This window comes from Lagopus muta, chromosome Z (genome assembly GCF_023343835.1).
Source record: "Lagopus muta isolate bLagMut1 chromosome Z, bLagMut1 primary, whole genome shotgun sequence".
Classification (NCBI taxonomy): domain Eukaryota; kingdom Metazoa; phylum Chordata; class Aves; order Galliformes; family Phasianidae; genus Lagopus; species Lagopus muta.
In genome coordinates this window covers 53,520,222-53,547,107 of record NC_064472.1, presented here as the reverse complement: position 1 = coordinate 53,547,107, position 26,886 = coordinate 53,520,222, and the positions used below count along the sequence as shown (strand labels likewise).

The 26,886-nt window shown below is 36.9% G+C and overlaps 1 protein-coding gene across 6 annotated transcripts in view; it reads left to right on the top strand.

The window, feature by feature from the left end:
- Nucleotides 1-26,886, top strand: part of MEGF10 (multiple EGF like domains 10) — a 95,839-nt gene that overhangs the window by 30,120 nt on the left and 38,833 nt on the right. For all 6 annotated transcript variants that reach the window (XM_048932292.1, XM_048932294.1, XM_048932291.1 and 3 more), the window contains exons 5-9: nucleotides 5,505-5,597; nucleotides 18,593-18,839; nucleotides 19,134-19,254; nucleotides 21,097-21,233; nucleotides 24,624-24,836. In XM_048932292.1, the coding sequence (XP_048788249.1) occupies nucleotides 5,505-5,597; nucleotides 18,593-18,839; nucleotides 19,134-19,254; nucleotides 21,097-21,233; nucleotides 24,624-24,836 (811 nt within the window). The remainder of the gene's footprint in view (nucleotides 1-5,504; nucleotides 5,598-18,592; nucleotides 18,840-19,133; nucleotides 19,255-21,096; nucleotides 21,234-24,623; nucleotides 24,837-26,886) is intronic.

Below are 26,886 nucleotides of genomic sequence, written 5' to 3'. Positions count from 1 at the left end.
GAAGCCAATGTAAAAATGTGGTAGTCTTACACTGCTGAAGGCTCTAAATGTTGTACTCATGTAGGAAAAGAATGACCAGTAGTCACATAAAAGCGTACTCTGAATTTTATGTGTTATAAATACATACTTTTCAGAATCTTCCTGAGTCCAGACTGAATAGATTCACTTAAGCTCAGTATTTTAAATTATGTTAATAAATATGACAAAACAGTATTTTTTCTATGTAACCTTTGGCCAGTAGACAGATTCTTTTGCAGAGTAAGGTAATAACAGCAAGGAGTATTCAGTCATTCCGAACACAAACTTTGCCACCCTTAAGTAGTTGTGCCACCTGAGTTTGTGTTCAGGTGGATAAAATATCCAATATTTTTACTTAAATTTACTTAAATTCCAGTACTGCATTAGGCATCAGTACTAGAATGTTAGTGAGCAGGAAGGAGGATCTCAGTACTTCCACTGCTGCATTGTTCTGTAAACTCCTTATATAACTGCTGTTTAAAAGGAGATGGAGTTTCTGATTTCTGGCTTCACTATTGACAGCTGCAGAAGGGCAGGCCAACTGTAGCTTGGCTGTTGTTGTTTTTTTCCCCTTTATTTATTTATTTTCTCTTAATGATTGCAGTGCATTTTTTAGAATACTTTTATAGGTTTTCTTCAGATATGGCATGAAAGTAGTTCATGGTTAGACCTAATGAATTTCCTGAGGTGATCTGCTCTGCAGGCAGATTCAAAGGTAGATTCATTTTATCAAGTTCTGTAGAGCAATTCACTCAGAGACTTAAAAACTCCATGCTTAGTCTTTTATTTATTCCAAATAATTTGCTGTCACTTTTTGTTCTCAATCTCAAGGAGATTTGTCATATGGGTGCTAGACTGGGTTTCGCACTGGAATGGTTTTACATAAAAGCATAATCATCTCTTTTTTTTACATTTACAAAATCCATCCAATTTTGTTGAAGGAGTTCAGGCATTAAGATATCTGTTGATTTGTTGTGTGTTGACAAAGTAGATTAATCCTTGCAGCATTTTGGTAGCATGAACATTAACTTTGCATACAATTTCTATGGTCTAACAGATTCCTAAGAGCACTAAGGGAGGATTAAGCCTGTTGAATTTCCCCGAGACAGGAAATGGAAAATCAGCAGACTATGGGGAGAATTAAGAATCTAGCTTGATGTACGTAACTGAATACCATTCACCTTAACAAAAAAGCAGATATCAAAGCAGAAAAAAAGGATTGATCAAAGGATTTGTTCTAACATGCAGTGTAGAAGGAAAGACTTCATTTGAAAAAGGCACATTTATAATGCAGTTTAAAAGGTACATGAATTTCATCTTGCACAAAAAGTGCTGAGAGACCATGCTTTAATTAAGGTAAAGGAAGTTGGAGGTAATTTTTGTGCGATATCTAAGAATTCTTTTCAATTTTGAGTATAAATTATTTATGCACTCAAACATCACTCACAAAATTTTGAGAGCTTTAACAGGTAAAGAAGCTTATTTTTCCTGAAAAATGGGATGTAACTCTTCAAGTTATTCTTTCCAAAGACTGTAGGTATCCAAATATAGTTAGAATGGTATTAGCAGAAATGACAAAGCATGGAGTCACACATTTGTTATGATTTCTTCTGTTGGAAATAATTTCTGTGAATTAATAATATGCAGATATACTTAATACTGAAAGTACAGACTTCATTCAGTTATCACTCTGTTCTTTCTAATATTAATTCTCCTTGAAGTTGATCAGAATTTCACTTAATAGGAGATTTCAGGTATGAAATCAGGTATGACTTCAAGGAACTGTTTATTTGAAGACCTGACTCATTTGTTCAAAAGATAGAAGTCTAATCTGGGAACTGTAGTGGATTCTCCTGCTCATCTATGTGCATAATTACAATCAAAATATTTCAAGCTTTTATTCATTTTAATTGATTTATGTCTGTTTTTTTAAAGGGAATAAATGACAGATATAAAAATGCATGCATGAACTTTAATTAAAGGCAAGAATAGTCTTTTTCACAACTTATTACTGGAAATACTCTTCTGTCTTTTTACATTAGGTAATGGAATGCACAGCTGTCTAAATATTGTCAGTGGTGACTTACGATTAAATAACTACATGACACTTTCTTAATCATAGAGAACAGATTCATAAAATGCCATTCAGAATTTTCAAGTTTTATGTTCCACTCTTCATATACGCTCCAATGCAGAAGTTGTATGAGATGCTGGAATTACTCCTCTCAGCTGTGATATTTAAAGTAGTAGGAGGAGCAGTCGGCATCTCCACAGCAAGCAGTATGCTGGAGTCCATCAGCATGTAGGTGTTTGAATTGCAGTCTTCTCTTGAGCTGAACACCATCTCCCATCTCCCTCCTCTCTTTTGTATCATTATGAGTCATATAATCAGTACGTAAAAATGGCATCTTGATCTAAAATTGCATTACATACGTTATGTTTCTTGTATGACTGGCTTAGCTCCCTTGGTAAAAGCATCCCTTCCAAAACTGTGGTGATGCAGAATGTCTACAATTGATTGTTTTCTGAGAAGCCTTTGCCTCACTTCATTTTCAGATTGCTGTAATTGTGGTATTGATGTGGTATTGATGTGGTATTGATGTGGTATTGATGTGGTATTGATGTGGTATTGATGTGGTATTGATGTGGTATTGATGTGGTATTGTGGCTTTGACACTTAAGACACATCTTTCCAATGTGATTCATGTTGCTGAGTTTGCTCAGCAGGGCATTTTTATTTGGCTGGTGGCAGAAACACGAGAGCTAGGAAGAGAACTTGAGAAGCCAGGTGACCCTCTGTCTGGGGAACTGGGAAAGATATTTTATGGATGCTTCAAGTTGGGTGATGATACTGTATAGTTAGGAAAGGCAAATCTTCCTCCTGTGCTTATGAAAATGCAAAGATGTGATCTGCTGAAGTATAGGTATGTGAGTTGGACAAGGCAAAATTTCAGGGATGATTTAAAGGAAACAATAAGACACAGAAGAATGGGGAAAATAAGATGAAAAAGCAAATATGCAACTGCAATCTCTGATTGCTTTTCATATGATAACTGATTTTTGCTTAGAAAGGAACAAGGCATGATTTAGATGATTTACTGCTGTCAGTGAATTTTTGGTCATTCTTTGCACTGCTCAGTATCAAAGAGATTTTGGAGTAAGTTTTTCATTTGCTCTTGCACATAAGTGTTTCTTTACAGCTTGTGTAAGAGGAATGAGAAAATTCTCACTGTTTCTGATGTCATTTAGGCCTATTCAGCTTGTTTTCTAGTACTCTTCACACTGCTTGCACCTTGCACATTTTTTAGATCATGTAGTAAATTATGATTCCCTCCTCCCCATATTCATTGCAAAAATTTTGGTAGAGACAGTCTCTTAGGAATGTTAACTATGGTTCTGTTAGCAAGAATTGGTTAGACTAGTTAGTGTATACAGAATAATTCTTTTGGTTACTGAATAGGTTTTTATGTATGTCTGGAATATAGTTGGAAATTGTTCCTTGTTTGGATATATTTTTTGGCATTAAGAAACTTAAAAAAGAAAACCAGGATTTAAAAAATATATATACTTTTAGCATCTTTGAAACATTCTTGGCTTTAGTTCAACCTCTTCAAAGTAAAGAATTACGTTACTCTACTTTCAGAAGGGATTTTATATATTTGTGTGCCACATATTTTAACTATTTTTGAGTTTGTTTGGAAGAAACATTTTGTAAGGTTCATCAGTGTTCCTTATCCACGTGTATTCTAGTTTGTAGAGTCAGCAGAGTTTTGAATGTCAAAAATGCACACATTATTAATGATGTTGGGTTTTGCATGTTGATATTCATTAAGATTTTCACACATGCACACAGAGACATATTGTCTTATGGTTTACTGGGAAGATTTTTCACACAATTGGCCCTGAAAAACCCTAAGTGCCAAAGGCAGAACTTATTAGGCAAGAATCTTCAAAGATGTAAGTAATTCATGTCTAGCTGTAAAAAATGTAAATGTGTGATGTATTATTTAGTAACTATTTCCATAATAGGTAGAGAATAATTAAATAGGGTTTTTTTTTTTTTTTTTAGTACTTTATATTACTGGACAGTTACAAATATTCTCCCTGGTAATTTCTAGTGAAGATCATTTTAATGCACATCTAAAAAGTGGCTTGTAAGGCATAAAAGTTAAGAAGGAAACTTAAAGGTTGTAATTAAATGTAAAAAAATAAAACTAACTTAAAGGTAGTTAATGTCTGTGATCTCAAATAATGAATGATTTTAGTAATATGTACTGTTTATCACTTTGTGTCTTTCTTTTTTGTATGGCCACACAAAATGTAAAGATGACTGTCCTGCTTTATGATGTCGAATTAGGAAAAAAATTGCAATTTTTGCAGTTTACCAAGTTATTTTTCCTAGTTATTGTGTAGTATTTTCTGTCCTTTTAAAACATAAATAATTTGTGTATAATCTCATTAATCTTCTTGTAAACACAGCCTTGTCTTTTCGTATTGATCACTTTGTATTGATTGGTACACCAGTAAGATTCTTGTCACAGCTTTTCTGGAAATGAAGGTATAAGAAAATTCTCATCCTTTGCACATCTTTGAAGTTTTATTCCTGTTTGAACTGGATGGAAATTATTACACTGTATGTACTTTGGAAAGCTGAGAGCATTTCTTTATGAATATATTGCCAGCAACTTGCTGATTGCCAATTTCTTCAGTGTCTCATATTCTGAGTAAGTTGTATTGGTGTGCTGGGTATTGGAGCCATTTCAAGTTTTGTTTAAAAAGAAAGCCTTATTTTGGAATAAGCCATAACTGTAGAAACACACATATATGTGCTTGCAAAGCATAGTGAGTATTGATAATGAAAAGTTTCAAGCAGCTTCACTTAGCACTATTATAAAGGTTGCAGTGACTCATAAAATTTACACACTGTGGCTTACCTTAATTGTCATCAGAGTTTTGAACTGTGCAACCATTCAAAAAAAATCAATGTTAAGATACTGATATGTTGCAAATCATATTTATCCACACTCTTTTTGCTTGCAGAGGTTTCCATATCCCTTGGCATAAGACTTGGGTTCACAGAATAACAGAGTGGGTTGAGATTGGCAGTCCTGATTCAACAGTCTGCTCAAGCAGTGACACTTAAAGCAAGTTGCCCCCTACCATGGCCAGACAGCTTTCCAACCTGTATTATGATAGGACTGTTTTTTTTTTCACTAAATGTGGATGATTTTCTCTTTTCTACATGTATACATATTTGAATGATATCAATATAGTTTAGCTGGAGCCTTCAAAACATGAAAAAATAGAAGAGACAGAAGTTAGAAAGCATATTTTGACGGAGGCCATCAAACATTAATGTATTCTTATTTATTTTGCTTTTAAACAATGTTGGAGGCATGAAACATCATGATTGGGGGTAATTTTTGAATATTTGTTTCAATACTAGGAGCTGTAACTTGTTATTTTTATATTTCCTTCACTGACAGCTCACTGTGCTGACAAATGTGTCCATGGTCGTTGTATTGCTCCAAACACCTGTCAGTGTGAGCCTGGCTGGGGAGGACCCAACTGCTCCAGTGGTGAGTTTTCACCTGCTTCTGCCTATCTTATGCTCTTTTCACTGCTTTGTCCCCTCTTTGGGGAAGATCATCACTGATCCTGTGCTTGGTTTCCTGCTTTCTGGTCAGGATGTTTGAGTTATCAAGTTACTATGTGTGGTCTCATATTTCTCCGTTTACTTGCAGACAACTTTACCCTGCACCAGCACTAAATATCATGGTTAATGCTCAGAAATATGCCAAATAGTATAGAATTTAGTTTCTGCAGTAAGTAAACAACATGATATTTGAATGATGAAGTCCCCAATTTTTTTGTTTTCTTGATGAATGAAGAATGATGGTGCAAGGTCGCATTTAAAAGCTCTGAGCTTTTAAACTGCAGCTTTTTAAAGTGAGCTGTGCTCCCTTCTTGCATTAATAGGTCCTCCATGGTGGCTCAGTTTCTCTCTATTTTTCTCACTTCAGTGATCCTTCCCCAACTCTTTTCCTCTTCCCCTTTGCTTTAAGAGTGTGTACAGAAGAGGACAACAAGAGAGGAATATGAGGGTCACACACAGGAGGAAGACAGATTGGTACCATCACTGCTTGGTGTATGGCTGTACTCACACACCAATCAGCTGGTGGTCATGCTTAATAAAAAGTTATGAAGTTCGAGGCTGTCACATACTTCATACAAGAACACAGCAAAATATCAAATCCATGAAGTGAAGTACTGCAGTAATAGCATTTGATGACCATTTTAGTCACTACCACTGTTCTGTAGCTGCTGACTGTAAAACCACGTGCTGTAGCCATGGAGCCAGGCTGCAGTAAGACAGAGAGTGCTGACAGAGGACAGAAACTCCTCCGTGGCAGAAGTGGCATCTCTGTGTACTGTTCTCTTCCTCTGTCTAAGGTAATGATTTGTGTAGACCATGAATTGATTTTTTTCTTCACTTTACCCCAAACAGAGGTTCTCAGAATAATTCTGGATTTTTGCTCATTATAACAGGTTATCTATTCCTTCTTTCCTCTCTCTTCACAAGGTGTTAGGAAATGTCATGTTGAGGCTGACACTACAACTGTGTACTTCGTTACAATCACGATCAAAGCAGGTCACTGTTAGTAACTATGCACTTGAAAGGAATATATATTTTTAGTCATTAATAAAAAATAAATAAGGTTTGTAATTTAAATTTCACAGACATGAAAATCTTATTCATAAAACAGAGTGGATGTCTTGCAAAGATATTATGCAATGAGTTTACTTAGTAGGAGATTCCTGTAAAAATAGTACTTGTGGAAAAACCTAGATCGTAAGCGGGTCAAAAAGAATTTTGGATTTATTTTCACTGTCATTTTTTTCCCCACTTAATAAAAATAGGGAAACGTGTTTTGTTTCGCTTTGCAGGCAAGGTGCTAATGTTACTCTATCTGGAACTGATCTGTTGTGAAGGCAGCTTATTTTATAAGATATGGGGTGAGAAACAATTAACGAGTTACACGAAAGAGAACTTGTAACTTGTCACTGTAAGGTTATTATATTTAGTGTATGGTCTTTGTATATGCTTACAAGTGGTTCTTTTCATAAACAAAGAAGCAAAGTTTTGCTTCAAGCATAAAATAGTTGGCAACTCTGTATGTAGATGTTGATCTAGTGTGCAGAATTTTCAAAGGAAATTGTTGAAAAATGATAACTTTATGCCTTGTGAACTTTATGCCTTCAACTTCAAGCCTTATGAATTGAGATTCTCTGTAACTACTCAGATTTTTAAAAGCGAGCATTGCTATGCAACACAGAATGAGGACATACCATTATTTATTGAGATTTCGAAATCTGAAACTCACTGAAAAGGCAATTTAGGTGAGTCAGGAATCTCTAAATCTCACTCTGGAAATAATTATTTCTATCTCAGGATTTGCTAGAGTCTGTTTCCCTTACCTGCCTGTTATAATTCATTTTGAATACGTGTACAGCTATTTTCCCGTGCTGCTTCTTCAGTTCACTGCCTTTGACTGCTTGTCTTGGCAGTCTCAATACCAAAATTATTTTCTCATGTGAATACATAATAGGCTGAAACTGAGAGAGCCTTTGTGCACCTTTGAACTGTGCAATCTTTGGAGAGTCTTGCGATCCTCTGAAGACTTCTGCAGGTGCTACAGCTAACTGGAACTGCAGATATTTATTTCAGAGTGCTGGCCTAGCCCAAGAAGAAGGGGAAGGTGCTAAGGAGATGAAAGGGTTTTGTTCATACGTTGCTGGGAGATTTGGCTTCGTATTTGTCCTGTTCCATGTTTACAAATTTAAGTAAGACGTTGGTTTCACTAGGTGGTTCTTTTGAGTGCTGCTCTTTGTTGCTAGCCATGTGTAATTTCCTTGTCTATGTGTCTGAGAGCTGCAGTGCAGATCACATCAACTTGAGAGTCATTTCATTGTAAGTACCTGAGAACAGAGTAAGGCCTGTAGCAGTTTCTGTCCATGTGCCATGCCACACACCCCACAGTTAATTTTACATGTTGTTTCTTGGTTCTATTTACCCACTTTGTTTAAAACATTTTTTTAAACCATATGCTGTAGCTTCTATGGCACAGTGGATTCCTGGGAGGTAATTGCAGTTAAGTGCATTCTAAAGACTTCAGTGTTCTCTAAAAGTGACAGAGTGATTGCATGGACTAAATTGGTGTATTGTACAGTAAAAGCTGAATAAGAAGGCTTCCTCCTGATCTTTGCATACCAGTGTGTGCTATGGTCTAATAATCTTTTCAGGGACTAAACTTTTCAGAGACTCATTTCTTTATGTGGCAACCATTACTTCCTAATAGCCTAATAGGTCAATGATTGCTTTCAATTGAGGGAAAAGGGATGAAGATTTAAGTAGGGTACTTTGTCAGTATTCTTTCTCTGAGGCTGTCCTCATTCAGTGCTTATTTCTAAATCTACTCTTAACTTTCCCCTCGCTCAGGTTCTCTGCCTTTCTGAAAACCCTGCATCCTTCTTGAGAGGAAAATAGGAATGGATGTTTTCTTCTGCGAGTAAAACTGAGATGTGTTTTCCAAATTTGACTCATTAATTAATATCTCCCTGGAGAATGTTGTCTGTGTGAAATGTATTTTTTCTTCAGGCTTTTTCTTTTTAGTTAAAAGTATTGCAGTTACTCACTGTTGGCTTGCAGTGATTTTTGGTGGGAAATGAAGGAGACGATGCTAACATACATATACCTGAAGGGAAAAACGAATTGAATTAGGTGGTCTCTTGTAAACAGAACCCTTCCATTCTAGAACAAACAATGAAACTCATGCAAAACAAGTTATTCTAATAATAATTTATTGACTGAGCACAGTAGATGAATGACAAATGAGTGGGCAGAAGACATGCAGAACATGTATCTCAGATCAAGTGAGTCAGCATGATGTGTGTGCTGTCAGCATCACTTTGAAGAAATGTTTGTGAATTTCAGGAGAACAATTTAATTAATTCTAGTCTGAGGAGAGGGTAAAACAGAAAAAGGATAAGGTGGTAAAGATAGCCTTGTTTGTATGTTAAAAGTGTGAACAAATAGATTCTATCAAAAAAACATGACAGCAAACCAATTAATCAACCAAACCCACCTATCTTAGATTATTTTTTATATCAGATTTTTAAATTGCATGTGTCAAGTTGGTTGTTGTGTGAGAACAGTTTTGACAGAAGGCTATGTATAAAGCAGTCTTCTATAAAAGTTGCTATATACAATGATAACTGGCTATCAGATGTGTAGTACTGATCAAACTATCTTTTCCATTTGTAAATTACTTTTTCTGCCCATTTTCTATTCTCCTTAGTAGAACAGTATTTGCTATAAAACATAAAATATGGACCTGATTGTCTAATGTGGAGCCCCAGTAAGCAATCAGGACATTCCCTTTGTTTTTCTTCTCATGCCTAGTAGTCCACAAATAATTCAGTCAGAATCAATAGGACAGTTTCTGCATAAGCTTGGAGCAGGGGCAAAAGGCCAAAATCAATATTACACTGGCTTGACTGCAAACGATACAGCATTACTGGATCCCGGCTGGCCTGAGTAATATAGGAAAAAAAGGAATGACATGTATTCTTTTCTGGTTTATATAAATATGCTAAAACGGCCTGTGGAAACATGAATAAGCACTTTCTGTTCAATTCTTTAATCTCAGGTTTGCTTGAATGGCTAAATTTTCATCTGTAATTCTGATGGTGATTAATAGTAAATCTATATATACTCCGAGTACAGTATAATGTACTATAGTCCGAGGGCACAGAGGTACAACAAATGGCATTAAGGCATAATTTGGCTCCATGGTTTTACAAACCATAAGAAAAGAAGCATTGGCTTTTTCTTTAATATTTCAAGCAGGGTGTTTAAAGCTGTAATCTCAGAAAACCCTCTTTTAACCTATAAATACAGTTTAGGAAACTTCTAAGGTGCAATAGCGCGGCTACAGTTAGATTTCACTTGTGGATGTTAAGTTTTCAAATCTTACTGTTTTCTTCATGATACTTGGCAGATGCAGAATATGGCAGAAACTGGATTGCTTGGCACAGCTTGTGTGAGACGCTCACGTGAGTTGCAGGCACTGCCAGTTTCTCAGTAGAGCTTGTAATATCCATTAACCCTTATGAAGTGGATGCGTGAATGTTTTCTGCAGCCACCTTTGCACCCCAAATGAAACAGCCCCCTAAGTGCAGGCAGGGTGCCCAGGAGCATCTCATCTGTTCAGTAGCACAGCCTGTGAATCTTGAATGTTTACACTGCTTTCTGATTTTGTTTCTCAAAAGTATTCTAAGAGCTTACAAGGTATACATAAAGAATTAGCTTTTGCTTAAGTTTACTAAGCTACAGCAGTCTTAAGGAATAGATTTGGATTTTAAACACTTGCTCAAGCTGCAGAAGCTTAATTCATGGAACTTAGAAATTGCTAAACACACTAGTGAAACTACAGTGTCCTGATACAGAGCTGTTTGTTTTTATGGGTTGTAGAGAAATAGCTCATTCAAGTAATGTGGAACTTTTCCTTCCAGCTTCTGAATGGCCACATATGCAAATACATCCTGTTAGCAAAAGTGACAACACACCATAAGCAGTTTAAATTTAAACTTTTCCTGTTATACATAACATTCCCATGTCCTTTGCTGGAATGCCTGCAGATCTCCTGACTGAGTTACCAATTTTCTCCGCTGAACAATTTATTTTTGCCTCAAAAAGGCTGGTATCTTTGGACTCAGAAACTAACCCAATAACAAGTTAGATCAGGTGCTAGGAGGGAAAACAGACATTACTGGAAGTTGCTATCGCCTTCATTGTCATTGTAGTCACTACAGGAAAAGAAAAATAAATATATTTTCTGCAAAACTCAGTTATCAGTTACAGAATTTAGTTGAAATTTACTGAAGGAAGGCATTGCAGTAAACAGTAATCATTTTATTCCTTTGTAAAAATTTTGTGTATCAGAGAAACACACCATTTTTTGTCTTTGATCATTTTTTAAGCTCAGTGTATTTGTGGTTATTTGAGTTGATCTGTAGGAAAACCTCTGCGTAATATTTTTTTTTCCCCAGTAACAATACAAACGTATTTTCAGTATGTCTTATGTATTTAGTCACTGGCTGTTTATCCTGTTATCACAGGATAATTTTTTTGACTAATTTAAAAATTTAGGTGACCTTCAAGATCTTAGAAAGTATTATAAAAAGAATAAAGAATAAAAGCTAGTATTGTGCAGGGAGATCTGCTAAATCAGGACTGTGGACAACAGTCAATTTTTAAAAACACAATCAGATTGTTATAATTTGATAACTTTTCCAGTAATAGTGATTATTTTTAACACATTTCATCTCAGTTCCAAGATAAATTGAACACCAAGAACCATCTGTGTGTTTTCCTTAGCAATTTTCCAGTCTTGTGTTCCAATGTCTAAAGCACTTTAAAGAATCTTTTGAAATTTATGGCATGTGAAAGGCATATAGTTCCAGTCTTTCATAGGATCTGAAAAACACATTTTTATTGTTCTTCCACTTCACGGGTCAAAAAGCTTTTACAAAGTGAAAATTGAAAAAAGTAATAAATCTCTAAATTAAATTAAAGCTTAGCATTTTGAATAAAATCCTTTCTTTTACACGAAACAAAAAGCAAGAATGAAAAATATGCCACAGGGTAAAAAGCCTTCAATATAACAAATGAAATCAGATAAAAGCAAAGATTCAAAGGAAATCCAGACTTAATAGAATGTGTATTTTGGAAAAAAAAAACAAACCAAAACAACAAAAAAACCCACTGTGCATTGCTGTGTCTGGGATGTAGGTAAAATAAGTCTTTTACTAAAATGAACGGATATTTTATAATTACCATGAGTGACTTTCTGCAGGAAAAGATTTGTTTTCTGATATATACGTGCATGAATTTTCATAATATCTGAAGGTGACTAGAACAGATTATATCCAACAGTGTATGGAGAATAATCTCATGTGTTTATTAAATAAGGCTCTGAATTATTTTTTTTAAGGATATTTTTATTCTAATATTTTTTTACATTGTTATCTTGCCTGTTAGACACATCTCTGAAATTTTTGTTTGCTGTATTCCACATTTACTGTCTTGAAATCTAGGCTGACACATAGGTTGACAAGGGTCTATGCATTCTGTCAAATTTTGAGTATTTATTATTTTCAGAATCTGCGGGACTTGACATTTATTTGGTTTTAATTTTACTAGGGAAAATAATTATCTGTTCCCTACCCTGCAGGAGTTTCTTAAGGGAAACAAATGCCATGAATTTAGACTAATAACTGACCAAATTGTAGTACCAGAGAATAGCTTCAGTACTCTGTAAACTTTCCAGTATAAGGATGATCTGGATTTAGATTTGTGACAACTTCTATATTTTTATTATAGATTTTTCTTTGTTAATCAATAAATGTTTTAAACTGAGACAAGCTTTGAAATTAAGATCACTAAGAATAGCATCTGCATGGCTATGACTTTTCCTGTCCATATCAGCAAAGAGTAATTGAGAACCCATAAAGTATTATTCACATTTAGTTTTGTATGGACTAAATGTACATAATACATTTATGTAAAATATGATCTAGGTGAGTCTTGTTATGCAAGTGAAACATTGTCTTTTCTGTCAAGAAGGATATCGATCCCATTTTCTGACAAGATTTTGATCTGAAGCATGATGTATGTTATGTCTACTTATAAATGGATATCTAAAATGCCAGTTCTATTACTGTGGATTTATGTTAGGCAGGTTTCTGACTTCTCGAGCTGAGAGAAATAATCCAAATTCTAAAATAAAGACAGCCTTAGGGCAACTTATCATAGCAAGCTTGTCAGTAAGTTATTCCTTCGGATAAATCAGCATTTTCTCAGTATTTTTCTATTTTACTAGCATTGGCTATACTTAGGTATTAGTAGTTGTTATTCCCTGATAATCATAGCATGACAGAACTATTTGAATTGGAAGGGATCTGAAGAGTCATCTAGTCCCAACTGTTCTGCCATGGAAAGAGGCATCCCCCCAGCTCAGCTGCCCAGGCCCCATCCAACCTGGCCTTGAGCACCTCCTGGAATAGGGCATCCACAGCTTCTCTGGGCAGCTGTGCCAGGATCTCGCCGCCCTTTGAGTGAAGAGTTTCCTAATATCTAATCTAAATCTGCCTGCTTTCAGTTTGAAGACATTATACCTTACTATATGTCCAGCACTACACTCCCTGATAAAGTGTTACTCTCCTGCTGCAGGCCCCCTTTAATACTGAAAGATTGCAGTGCAATCTTCCCAGAGCTTTCTCTTTTCCAGGCTGAACAAACCCAGCTCCCTCAGCCTTTCTTCATTGGAGAGGTGCTCCAGCTCTCTGAGCATCTTTGTGGACCTCCTCTAGACCTATCCAACAGTTCCATGCTCTTCTTGTGCTGGGGGCCTAGGCCTGAACTTAATATTCCAGGTCCTAGTGAAAGTGGAGTAGAAGGTGACAGTCACTTCCCTCAATCTGATGTTCACACTTCTTATGTTGCAGCCCAGGATATGGTTGACCTTCTGCAAGTAAAAATATAGAATGGAAAGTTGCCTCTGTCTTAGAGAGCCTGTAATTGATGGCAAAGAACAGATAAAAACAAAGTTCAAAACACGTAAAAGATAAGGGAGGAAGTGAATGACACTGGGAGGTAGCAATTTCAGCATATTTGCCTCAGAATTTGTGTTAACTTTTTGTAGACTTCATAGAAAGGTAGAGACATGGAGAAGGACAATTTAGCAATTTTATAGTTTGTTGTATGGAGAGCTTTGCCAAGTCATAGAGGCTACTTGAGGAGAAGCAAGGAAGACGACAGTCTCAAAATATCACAAAGGGCCCAATGTCATGGACAATGTAAATGTGATGGTTGATATTTTTACACTTGAATAAGAAATGATAGATGAGGGTTAGACTATAAAGGCCATGAAATTAAGGACAAACCAATAGATATCTGAGAGTCTAAGAAGCGATGCCAAGGAAGGGGCAAAGATTTAGACTTATCCTTGACATGACAACTTAGAAACAAAGAAAGGATGATCAGAGCTAACGTTGAAATTACAGCCAGCTTCAATTTATTTTACACACTGGAGCAAAGAAAATTGTCTTTCACTTACTATTGGCTGTGACTTATCTGAGGAAATTATGTTGAAGTTTTGAAGGGGCAGAGAGGAACTGCGTATTTGCTACTGTTTGTTTATTTTAGATTTGTTCTTGACAGTATTGCATGCCAGGAGAGGGAGTGGTCCACTTTGTACCTGCTTTTTGGAGATGGAGATTTTGTTCTCAGTTGTTTTTAAAGACCATAAAAGCTCTATAGCCCAGAACTCCAATAAGAGTCCCCTCTGTTTTGGCAGCAGTGTTATGTAATTCCAGAAATATACAACAGTGTTTTCCTGTAAAAAGGCAGAAAGACATGCAATCCAAAATAAAATTCCATTCTGCTATCTTGGAAGTGCATGGAGGACATCTGCAAATAACAATGGTAAAAATAGTAAATCTTAGTTTTGCTATTATTTTTTGCTTTCAATCCCTATTAGTAAAACAAAAACCAAAAAACACTCAACAAACAAACAATCAAAAAAAAAAAAAAACCAGAAAGAGAAGTCAGATCTTAAAAAAGTAAACCAACCAATCCATTAAAAAAAGAAAAAAGCAAAAAAATCACTGTCTGTCTTGAATAAAGTGAACTGTAGTGTTCTTAAAGGGTAGTTGTAAATCAGAGTTTCTAAGTGTAATTTTACTGAAATGTTCCTTTTGAGCTGATTTGATAGCCTTATTTTGTTCTCATTACAGGCTATTCTTTACAGAAGTATAGAACTGTAGGTGATCAAGATGGGTTTGTCAAGAATAAACCTACTTATTCATTTTTTTCTTTTTTTTTTGCCTTTCAATGAAATCAACTAAAAACACCAAAAAACGCCCACCAAGTGTGTAATCTCATTTTGTTAAAAATATATTTGTTTACATAGAATAAGAAAGAAATTACCAAATTCTGCAAAGATGCTTCCAAATAATAATAGAAATCAATATTTTGTGTTATAAAATACCAAGTTTCCCTATGCTGCAATTTGCAAATCATCAGCGGTTCAGAAACAATTTGCATAAAAACACATCTAGCTTCATATAATTACAGTGTGCATTGGAGCTATGGGAAATACAGTACATTAAACTTTCACAAATGCTGCAAAAGACAAAAAAAAAAGGCAATTTACATCATGGTTTGTTTGTTTGTTTGTTTGTTTGTTTGTTTCTTCTTAAAAGTATCTTCTTCACACATGAATCCTTGAGCTTCTGTTTCCTAAAATCAACATTTGGCACTCAGTTTCGTAGAGCATTTCTATGTGTTGATAGATTTGTATTGTCTTGGAGTTTTGTACCATACCTGCTTGTTTAATTGAGGGTTTATACAGTGTGGTACCCTTTTTCTCAGAGGCTTTTGCTTTCAGTGAGCAGCCTTCTGAAGGAAAAGTTTCCCACCTGATATTGGTAGCATTGCATGATGTGCAGACAAACAGAAAGTATAAAAGCAAAAATGGTAACAAGACAGGGCTTCAACGCCATCATGTTTTTAAGCTTTTGCTTTGAAATATTTTTTTCCCCAGCAGTATAAGATGAAGGTAGGAAGGACCTCAGGAGTCTCCTATGGAATTCAATAGTGAGCAGTGCAGCTAGATAACACATCTACTTATAACAAACAAACAAAAAACCACAACCAAACAACTGGGGATAAATACAATATATATGCAAGAAAAAAAAAAGCAACAAATTATGTTCACCTCTGCAAGAATAGTGCTCTGTATAAAACAACAGTATTTGGCTATTTCTTTATGATAATTACAGAAAATTAACCATGGTGCACAGACTGGCTTTTTCTGAACACAGGACTCTTGTTTCTCTACTTTGCTTCTCTTTCATGCACACCCTGTGCTGAGACAGATGATGTACAACCTCAGCTCTGTTTGGCAGCCAGTAGCTGGCACTTCGGTGTGTGTGTGTGCATGTCGTGTTAGCATATGTGCATGTGTCTGCCTGACCTTGGTGCAGTCAGGACAGCAGAGCAGCTATTCTGATTAAACTCCAGCTGACAGTCTGTAATCTGATGATGGTTATCAATGCAGAAATTATCCATTCCACCAGATCAGCAGCTGTGCAACTTCCAGCTCAGCTTTCTCAGTTTCTGAATGCTAGGAAGTAACAGAAGCAGTCTGATGTAGTAGTTGGTAAATTCAGCTTTCAAAACTAACTAAAGGTAAACTCATCACAGAAAACATTTTTACCCTTTGCCTTTTTCTTTCTTTAATGGTAAATGGAGTATCAGTTTCTGACAAATCACTTTAATTTCCTATGGGGAATATTATTGATTAGCAGTCATTAGATGTAGAGGTAAAATACACTATTTACATGTCTCATTCAAAAATATTAGATTTTTCCTTTAATTCTGCAAATTTCTCCACAGCTCTGCCCATTAGTCACAGTTAGATATTAGGCTGGTGACAGGCCTTGCATAATGGACTGCTGTGCATCCATAGTATGGTACAGCCATCACAGTCCTGGTGGGATGCTTCACCGTTGCGCTGTAATGAAGAATCACGCACTCAATATTTGTTACCCACCTGGCCGTTGCCAGGAGAATGGTCATGAGGCTGGAAATACTATTAGCAGCTGTCTGTTGCTTTTTATTTTAATGATTTCCTGCAAATATAATGTGAAGATCACGTCAGGAAGCTAATAAATTATTTTATTCTGTGCAGTACATGCTCTTGCAGTAAAATAGTCTAGAAAGCTTCAAGTTCATTGGCACAGCACGTTCATCCCACATGTCAGTAAATCTCCAGGAGTCAGCAAGATGCATCCCAGGGAGAGACAGCAGATTGGGAATAAGTAAAAGGAGCAGAGGGAGTGCAAGGCTCTGCTGCTTCACAAGTGAGTAGCAAGGCTTTCTCCGTGCCTGGGTGTTGTGCAATGGTAGATGTGAGGTGGGTTTGGTCTATATGGTTCTGAAACTAATTTTCTTTTCTCCAAAAAGGTGTGTGAATGTTGTTGCAAACCACTTACCAGCTAGTGGGAAAAGAGCACAGACTGGAATTTATGAACCAAACATTTCTGCCATGTCTTTATATCTAAGAGTGGGTTTAGGTCATGTTCATCCTTAATTCTGCCCTGGAACAACCCTGTGCTGTTGGCCGATCTGGGTTCTTCTGTTTATCAGGCATCTCTAATTTTCTTTTGTTTGTTTGTTTTAATTATTATTCCATGAGGAATAACTGAAATTGAAATTCTGTATTTTGTCTGGGAGCAGAAGAATGACTGTTATCTGAATCCATACTAATGTGTTCAGAAAAAAAGCAAACAAACAAGTGTAGAGGTGTCTGTTCAGTCATGAGAGAACTTGTATCTGTCTCAGAAGTTCCACTGTTCTTACATATATAATTATATCCCAAAATATTTAGTTGTCTGAGGATAATCACCTGCTCAGCAAGCAGATTGCCTATTCTGTTCCGTGTGAATATGCTGAAAATAAGTAGGTAGAAGTTGATGAATGAATATGTGTTACCGTGGGTAAAGACATCCTGTGATGACCTGTATGCCAGAGGGGTGTATGGTGTTGTGTACGGAGTCCAGAGCAGAAAATAAATATCATCAAGACGATAAATGGAGAAACCACAGTGACAATAAGGTGGGTAGTCATTCTGTCAATTTGACAGTATTGCTGGACACTTTTAATGCGTATAATATTTTCTGTTGCTCTGCATTTTGCTGTGTGTAGGTGTTCACAATATCTCCATTAAGCATACAGATTCTTGTGATCTTTACCGGGAAAAAAATCTTTAAAGGTTCTAATCCCTTTTCATTTGTGTAGCCTAAGTGAACAGCTCCTGAAGCAGAACAATTCCTCCCCTGAGGATGTGTCTCGAATTACTTTGCCGTACTCCAGGAAAGCGTGCCTGTTCTCAGCCGGTCTTTTTTGCCCCAGGAGAAGATTGAGAGAACAATGGTTGTCAGTCACTGAGGGGAGCCTAGACTTTCAGTTGCTGCAACTGACGCTTTTCTGTTGCAGCGCTGTTATTGATAGAACACAAAAATAAAAACCAGGTCATTTGACCATATAATTAGCTCATTCCTGTTGAACTCTAAATGACCTTAACCTTCCTCCTCTTTACAGAATCCCCATGTTTCTCATTAAAAAATATTCTTCCTAAACAGTGGGTTTTTTCTTTTGATTCCGAGATACCCCTAGTGGTTACTTATGGAGTTCTAAAGGGCTGCATTGGCACACACAAGAAAAGATGCACTTGAGTGATCATGAAGACACACTGGATAACCAAATCTGTTACATCCAGATAATGTTTTACCACCAAAAATACGAAGGAGCTGAAGATGGGCCCAATAACAACTTTGGTGTATAACTTTTTCTTTCTTTTTTTCTTACTGTTGACTCATAGTTTCATCAGTGCTCTAACATGAGCTATTGTGGAAGTGGTTTACATTTTTCCTTCTGCCCTTCCAGCTTGTGACAGTGACCACTGGGGACCTCACTGCAGCAGCCGCTGTCAGTGCAAAAACGGAGCCTTGTGCAACCCCATCACTGGAGCCTGCCACTGTGCGTCCGGTTTCAAAGGCTGGCGCTGCGAGGAGCGCTGTGACCAAGGGACGTATGGAAATGACTGCCATCAGAAATGTCAGTGCCAGAACGGAGCCACCTGTGACCATGTGACTGGAGAGTGCAGGTGTCCTCCTGGATACACGGGAGCCTTGTAAGTACAGGGCATGTTGTATAGAGGGAGGAAATGCAGAGTATGAAGCGTGCCAACAGGAGAAATCAAGTTTGGAGTAACTTCTGTTAGTTACAGAAGGTAACTTCTGTTACATTCTAGGTCTGTTCCCTTAGGTGTGTTGCACAGACACTATACAACCTTCAGTTTGCTTCTGTTGTGAACTGCTTTCTGTTGCCTATTTTTGACCACAAACAAATGATAGAATTAGCAATACAGAGGTAGCTGGAGAGCGAGTGAAGTAACAGTTGTGTCTGCTGTGTACCACCTCTGCAGCTGTGAGGATCTCTGTCCCCCGGGGAAGCACGGGCCGCAGTGCGAGGAAAGATGCCCCTGCCAGAATGGAGGCATCTGCCACCACGTGACCGGGGAGTGTGCATGCCCCCCAGGATGGATGGTAAGAACATTTTCTGAAATCGACAGTGCCCTTCAAAATTTCTAGAATTCAGGCAGCAGAAACAAAGAACAGGGAATGAGAACATAAAATGTAGCCAGGAGTAAGAAGTGTATTTCAGCATGAAAAACTGGAATAAAATACTTGAATAATCCATCTGTTGCTGAAAATCCTCCAGCTCTGCACTGCCATTTTAACCATGTGAGGTCCAGGGAAGCAAGGGACGTGAATTATACCATAAACAGGTAGTATCCATTGAATTTTGTCCAGAAAGTGTTCACTTCCAGATAGAACTTATTACTCTAGGGAGCTGATGCCTCCTTAGAGAGACATTATGTATTTTTCGTGGGGGATTTTGCATCTATTTTCAAATGTATACTATGCATTTAAAACAAACAAACAAAAAGAAAACACCCAAACTTTAAGGTATTGTGTTAAGTAATGCTAACAGAAACAAGACATTAGAATTTGACCGTTATCTTTTCACTTTCTACCCTCTGGTCAGTGCAAAGGGAAAGAAGCTACAAATGAAATTCCTCACTTTCATGTAGGCTCCTTTGCCAGACTGGCAGTTCTGAGTTAGGAAGTTGGAAGATGATCAAAAGGATGGATAGTGATCAAAGCCCAACAGTTTCCTTAGAAAATATTCATAGATAGTATTTACAATCATATTTATTCATTTTTTTTCTACATAAATGTCTATGACGGGTGAAAATCTACATTTATTGAACTTCTCATTATCATGATATATGAGGAGTTCAGTGGTAACATGGGCTCTTCACCAGCAAGGGTACATCACTGTGAGCAAATGGTGTCTCACTGTGTGAGCATTGCTCACCTGTCAACCTAACTTGGAGTATGGTAATTTTAACATTTATTGCATTTCGTGATGGAAGAACATAAGTTATTGATCACAGGATACAGTTGTTTGCATTTTGCCTTTACTTCTTCTATGGGCCTCAATGCCACTAATGTAAAGAAATACAGCATATGAAGAAGTAGTGAAAAATTTCTGCCAGAGCACAAACTAATTAACTAATAACTAATAAGTTACTCTTTAGCTTTTAGATTAGTTATCCACTCCAAATAGTTATATAAGCATAATTTGATATTAGTTTTAGATTTCTCAATTTTGTGTGATGATTTTGTTAACATAAACATTTTTGCTTTCCATGCAAAGTTGGCATAAAGTAGTCAAATACAAACTCTAAAGTGTCTTATGTTAGCTAAAATTCCCATGTATCTTTTGCCTGGTGAGACACTTGTAAATCTACTTCTCTTGAATTGGCTTCTTAAAAGTCTTAAGGTCTGATACTTCTCTCGGTACATAACTGCAGTTAATTCCAAATATGTAATTAGCAGTTCAGAAATTGAAGTCTTGTGGAAAAGAAGCTTTTAAGGTATTTCACTGCTTTCAGTGAAATTAGGCAGTTTCTCCTTTCACCAGAAATAACAACAAGAGATTACGAAGTCGTATGATTGGGGCATTACAGCAACCGTGCATTTCTACGCTCTTATTCACTGGAGGGCATTTCCAGATGTCTTGATATATATGGCTGCTGATAAAGAAATTGGGAAGAGTTTGACATCAATTACTCTTAAATGCTTATTAATTTTCAGTGTTGCTTAGAAATAGTATTTTCCACAAGCTTTGGCCCGCTAAATGGAAATCCTGGAGAACTGTTACTATTTAGTGCTGAAACATAGACTGTGAGATGGAGATGAGCATTTCTAGGATCTGCACTAGATGAGGGACATGATCTCACTCTCCCTTCATTGCAAACCTTTCTTCCTTTTCCATTCAACCTGAAATCGAAATGTAAGATTCTTTTTCTGCATACACAGGGCATGGTCTGTGGTCAGCCTTGTCCTGAGGGTCGTTATGGGAAAAACTGTTCCCAGGAGTGTCAGTGCCACAATGGAGGGATCTGCGACTCAGCAACAGGCCAATGCCATTGCAGCCCAGGCTACACAGGGGAAAGGTAAGAAAAAAATTATTTTTGCTTAAACCTGCAAGGGATCTGGTACAACGGAGAAAGTAGAGAAATGGGAAAAGTGGTAAAAGTGGGAAAGACAAAAGAAAATGCCCATGTTATCATTAAAAGTTTTGTGTAGTGTTTTCCACATCACTTATCAGATATTGAATCTCAAGTGAAAAGCGATTACTTTTCTGTGAAGAGTTGCTTGGTTTCAGGAGTTTTATGCTGTGGCCCACACTGCCAGTGTCCTTTGGGTCTTCATTCGAGTGCTGTGCAGAATGATATAGATAGAGCTGTGGGGTAAGGAGAGAAGCTCTTGGTTTTCTACAGATGTTTGGCAATGGCTGTAGCGAGAAAGGCTCCTCCTGTTCCTCTGCAAAGTGAGCAGGCTGGAGAGTTGTCTCTTAAAGTATTGTGTTCAAACAAAGAAATGAAACTTTGGTATTTTCTAATTTGCTGTTAAAAAATTTTCTTTGGTAGATTTCAGAGGAAAGAAAATGGCAATTTTTTGAGGCAGGGAAAAGAGAAAAAAATGCTTTCCTGCATACATTTTAAACAGCACACAACTCATTTGCTGAAGTCAGCAGTGTCTTAATCACTGTGGTCAGTCCAGGGGATCTCTGCCAACAACAGTTAAGTATTATAACTGTATGCTCTTCCCACGTGAGCTTCACAGGACATAGAGAAAGCTGTGTCAGGCATAAGGAAAAAAGAAATATGAAGAAGAGACACACTTAGTTCAGAGCCTGCAAAAATTATGAGGGCTGCTCCGAAAGAAATGTCTCCTATTTTATTATGTTGACCCGTGATGTCTGAGGTGGATGTTGGTGGTATGGCAGTAGAGGTTGAACCTTCCCACTAATATCTCATTACATGTTGCTTTCTGACAGATAGCAGCAGAGGGGCAGTTTGACAGAATGATGTCTGACATGGAAGTGCATATGAAGCAAAGGTGTGCCATTGAATTCCTCCATACAGAAAAAATGGCACCCATTGACATTGGTCATTCAATGACCATAAACATTCACCAAGCATTGTCTTGGTGGTTGTTTATGGAGACCAAACAGTGGATGTGAGCTCAGTGAGGGGGTGGGTGGTGTGTTTCAGCAGTGGTGATAGCGATGAAAAAGACAAACCACATTCTAGACAGCCATGCACAGCTGTGACACCACAAAATGAAAAATGTCTTGATAAGCTCATCTGTGTGACTTGGTAGATCATGACTACGGAACTAAGTATAGAGCTGAATACTGCCTGTGTTGGAAAAGAAGGTCACAATTAATATCACAAAGTTGACTCTATAGCTGGCTGATGTGGTAGCCCAGCCACCTTCCCTCATATTTGAAAAGTCTTAGCTGTCAAGCAAAGTTTCAGCTTTTGTTTTTAACTTACTAGTATATGCCTGAGATTTCAATGGCGTTAGCTAGAAAAAAAGAATTACTGGAGTATAATCACAGTTTCTAGGTGATCTAATTTAACACAAGACAATCTAGTTTAAAGTTGAACTCTTCAAAACTGATGAAGATGCTATTAAAAAGAAATTGGAGAAATAAATCTTGTCTCATTTGTGTGGGGTCACTGGTTGTCATCTGGAGAAATTTCATTCTCAGCTTTATCTGTATAACTTTATTAGGAAAGATTTAGATAGATTCCACTTTATTGTAACTCCCTTTGAAGTAAAAGAGATTTTATTACTGTCTCCAGTTGCACCTTAAAATTCCCAGATTGAGGCACGTACCACAGACACATGAAATGAATATGTCTTCCCATTCTACTTCACAGGGTTCTGCTGAATGTGTTGCAGTGTCTTGTATCATACTAGCCTTTGAAATTCTCCTAAAGTAAACCATCAATCATACAGTTTTACTCTTAAATGCTAACTGTATAAGAAAAGTGGAAAGAGACTATCATTTAGATTTTTTTATATGACTGGTGAAATCAGCAAGTTTTAAGCTGATAAAAGCACTAACAGTGTGTCATATTATCAGGTAATCTGTAACTTGATAAAGCATACATGTACCCAAATTGTAGAAGATGTTATGTGCATATTATTCCCTGATGAGCTGACAACAGGCCTCATGGCTTTGGTCTCAGAATGTTCTGGTCAGAAGCTCTGAGATTTCGACATTTTATTGTTTTTTCTATGTTTGCGTAATTAATAATTTATAGAATACCTATACTGTTGAATATGAATATTTTCCCTGAGACAGAACCTAGGGAATGTTATCATCCCTGGCTCTGGAGCATGAGCCTGTTGAGCTGAGAGGTCTACCCTGACACATGCAACCCAGTATTTTAACTGTCCTTGATGTTGGAGCCTTTAGTGGTTCTGTAGTGCTGCTGACAGTTAAAGATGAAAAAGATGAAGCTTGCATCATATCTGTTAAATAACTGAATGAGCTTTTATGAGGGGACTCACTAGGAATCAAGTTTCAAGTTCTCAATTAGTGGAAATTGCCTAGACAGTTAAACATATAGTCTGATCTTTATGTAAAATGTGTTTGATGTATGAAAGATTAGTGAAATACAAATTAGCTAAATCAGTTATTTTCTAAACACTCTGCAAATGAAAAGGAAAACTTTGATGAACAGCTATATTTATTAGGAGACATTCTCCTTAAGGAGCAAGAAGAAATTATTGCTACCTACCCATATGGTTTAAACTCCAGACTTCTGTATCATATAAATACAAAATCAGTGAAGTCAGATGAAATAAAGAGTTTGGGACTCTTGATGATTTTCCCAGGTCATTGTGTGAATCTACGAAGGGTAAAGAAAACCATATAAAGAAAAATTTCAGAATGAAATTCAGGAAATAAAATCACTGTGAAAACAACATCTGTTTGGAAACATAATTAGAAAATACTCTCTCTGGAGTCAGCTGAGAGCAATTGCAAAGGATCTTCTGCTTCAGTGTCTGCAGGGGCACAGATGTCTGCTGGCTGTTCACAGTATTGCCAAGTGGAATACCCAGATCACTAACCAAAAATAAATAAATAAATGATGATTAAAAATATGGATGGACATTTTTGAAACAAAATTCTTGAAAATTTATTACATTTCATACCTAACTTCTGATTTAAGAGGATTCAATTTTGTTCTGTTATTGAATGTGAAATGTGGTGGTCTGTGTATATTATCTCCTTTGTTGTAGAGAAGAGAGACCTTTTCCACAGTAATCTGTGGAGGCAGTGTTTTTAAGCCTGTCTTGTTAGCAAAGGAATCCAGAGAGACAGGCATTTTAAAATATAATGGTATATAAGTTCATGGTCTACTTACAACAAATTTTAGACCTGAGTCAGATTCCTCGTGAACAGAATTTTCCTTAAATCCCTAAAAGCTGTAGTTTACTTCAAGTAAAATTAATTGCTTTCTCCTTTGTTTTTCTCACAGATGTCAAGATGAGTGTCCAGTGGGCACTTATGGAGTACAGTGTGCTGAGACCTGCCAGTGTATGAATGGTGGGAAATGCTATCATATCAGTGGTGCTTGCCTCTGTGATCCAGGATATACTGGAGAGCACTGTGAAACAAGGCTTTGCCCTGAGGGAGTTTATGGCCTCAAATGTGACAAAAAGTGTCCCTGCCACTTGCATAATACCTGGAGGTAAGCTTTACACCCTATAGGCTGTTCACTTTTTCTGTGTAGGCCTAAGAGATCAGAATATAATCTGAAAAGAAATAATTACTGATGCAGAAGGGCTTTCTGATATACATTCATGACAATGGAAGCAACTAAAGATTTCTGAGAGTCTTTAGTATTCTCTAGTCATAATAAGAAAGAAGATACCAACTCCAAAGAGCTTCTGATTGTTGGTACTTGTATGTGTATTTATTCTTAATATTAACCTCTACATTCAGTCATTGATACATGATATAAATGTTATGACAAAATGTGAACTTTTTCTATATTTACCACATGAATACATCTTTGTATTCCTCACCGTATGAAGTCAATTCTCTGGGATACTTAAATGTGGACTCAATTGAAATCAGTGGGTATAGAGTCTTAAGATTGAGTCCAGTAAGGGAGAAGAATCTATTTTTCTCTCTTCTCTCTCTCTCCCTCCACTCTATAAGAATTAGAGCAGGTGAGTAATTTAATCCGAAATTTCTGAAGAATTTTACCAATTGTAAATCTAGTTTTTTGTTTTTTTTTTTTAACTGTCACTTAAACACCAGAAAGCTCTTAAAATCTAATCCCTAGAAACCAACTAAAGGTAGTTTTTCACTCATCTTACTTTTTCCCATCTCTCCTTTCTAGACATAGTCTTATTTTTTGAGTTTTGTATGTCTTTGTGGACTCCACTCTGAACATACTGTTATGAAAATCTGTAGGCCTAACTGTTTGGAGACAGTCTTTCAGCTGCAAAGGAGGAATGTCAGTTGAAGCAAGTCAGTGTGTTTAGATAACAATTCTTATTACAAAACTGTTCCTTTATGAAATACTTCGGTCACTGCATTTGCTTACGTGTAGCTTTGTTAATAGTCACAGTACCTTATATAACTTTTGTGAGTATATGATGAATTTAAATGTTGAAAACTCTTGTCAGAGAAATTTGCAGAAATTATTTACTGTAGCACAGAATGCTGTTGTACTTTGTATACAGATTAAAAAAAAGAAAAAAAAAAAGCCTTTAGTTAGTATTTAGAAGTGATGTTAAAGTACTCAAGCACTTATTTCCACATATGTGGAAATAACCTATTAGGGCTCTGTGAAAAATTGTTTTGTGGATTGCCTGAGTTGTTGAACATACCATTCATTGGCAAGCGATGTGACAGCAAGCTGAATTTACTTTTCATTCATGTGCTTGCACAGTTGTGCACTTGCAGTTCTGTTTATCCCATTTACTTGAGATGCCTTTTGAAAAAACCAAAAACAAAAAAACACAACTGTGTTTTTGACATAAAATCAAGCCACTTTGGGCAATACGTTCAGGAATAAATCGAATCATAATGCTGACCTGTCTAGCTCTCAAATTATGCTGGGAGACTGAATACTATTGCGTTATGAATTATGCTAGCTACACTTCTGCAAATGTGTCTGTAGACTGTTGCAGAAGCTTTGTTTGACAGAAACGCATTACAATGTATAGTGTTGCTAATATTACAGGGATTATTTCTGGTTCATGTTCAACACAGCTGTTTCTTCATTTATACTGTGCAGGACAGCTTGTCGTCAAATCAGATCACAAATGTTCACATGTAAACAGTAACATATGGTTGATTGGTGTTTTGAACATCTTCGCCTCTATATGACAAATAAAAACTATAGGTGCGGGAGCATATTTGCAAGGGCATAATAAGCAGCAAGGAAAACAAAAGTTTTCATGACTTTAAAAGTGTATTTGTCATAGATGAATAATATCAGCAAATAACAGACATCAAAGGCTAAAAGGCTATTTGAGTAATCATTGGAAGGGATTGAGTTGGAAGGGCCCTCAAAGCCCACCCAGCCCCAGCCTGTGCTGTGGGCAGGGCTGCCCCCCACCACTCAGCTGCCCAGGGCCCCATCCAACCTGGCCTTGAGCGCCTGCAGGGTTGGGGCACCACAGCTTCTCTGGGCAGCTGTGCCAGGGCCTCACCGCCCTCTGAGTAAAGAAGTTCCTCCTAACATCTAACCTTAATTTCCCCCCATTTACTTCAAAGGCTTTCCC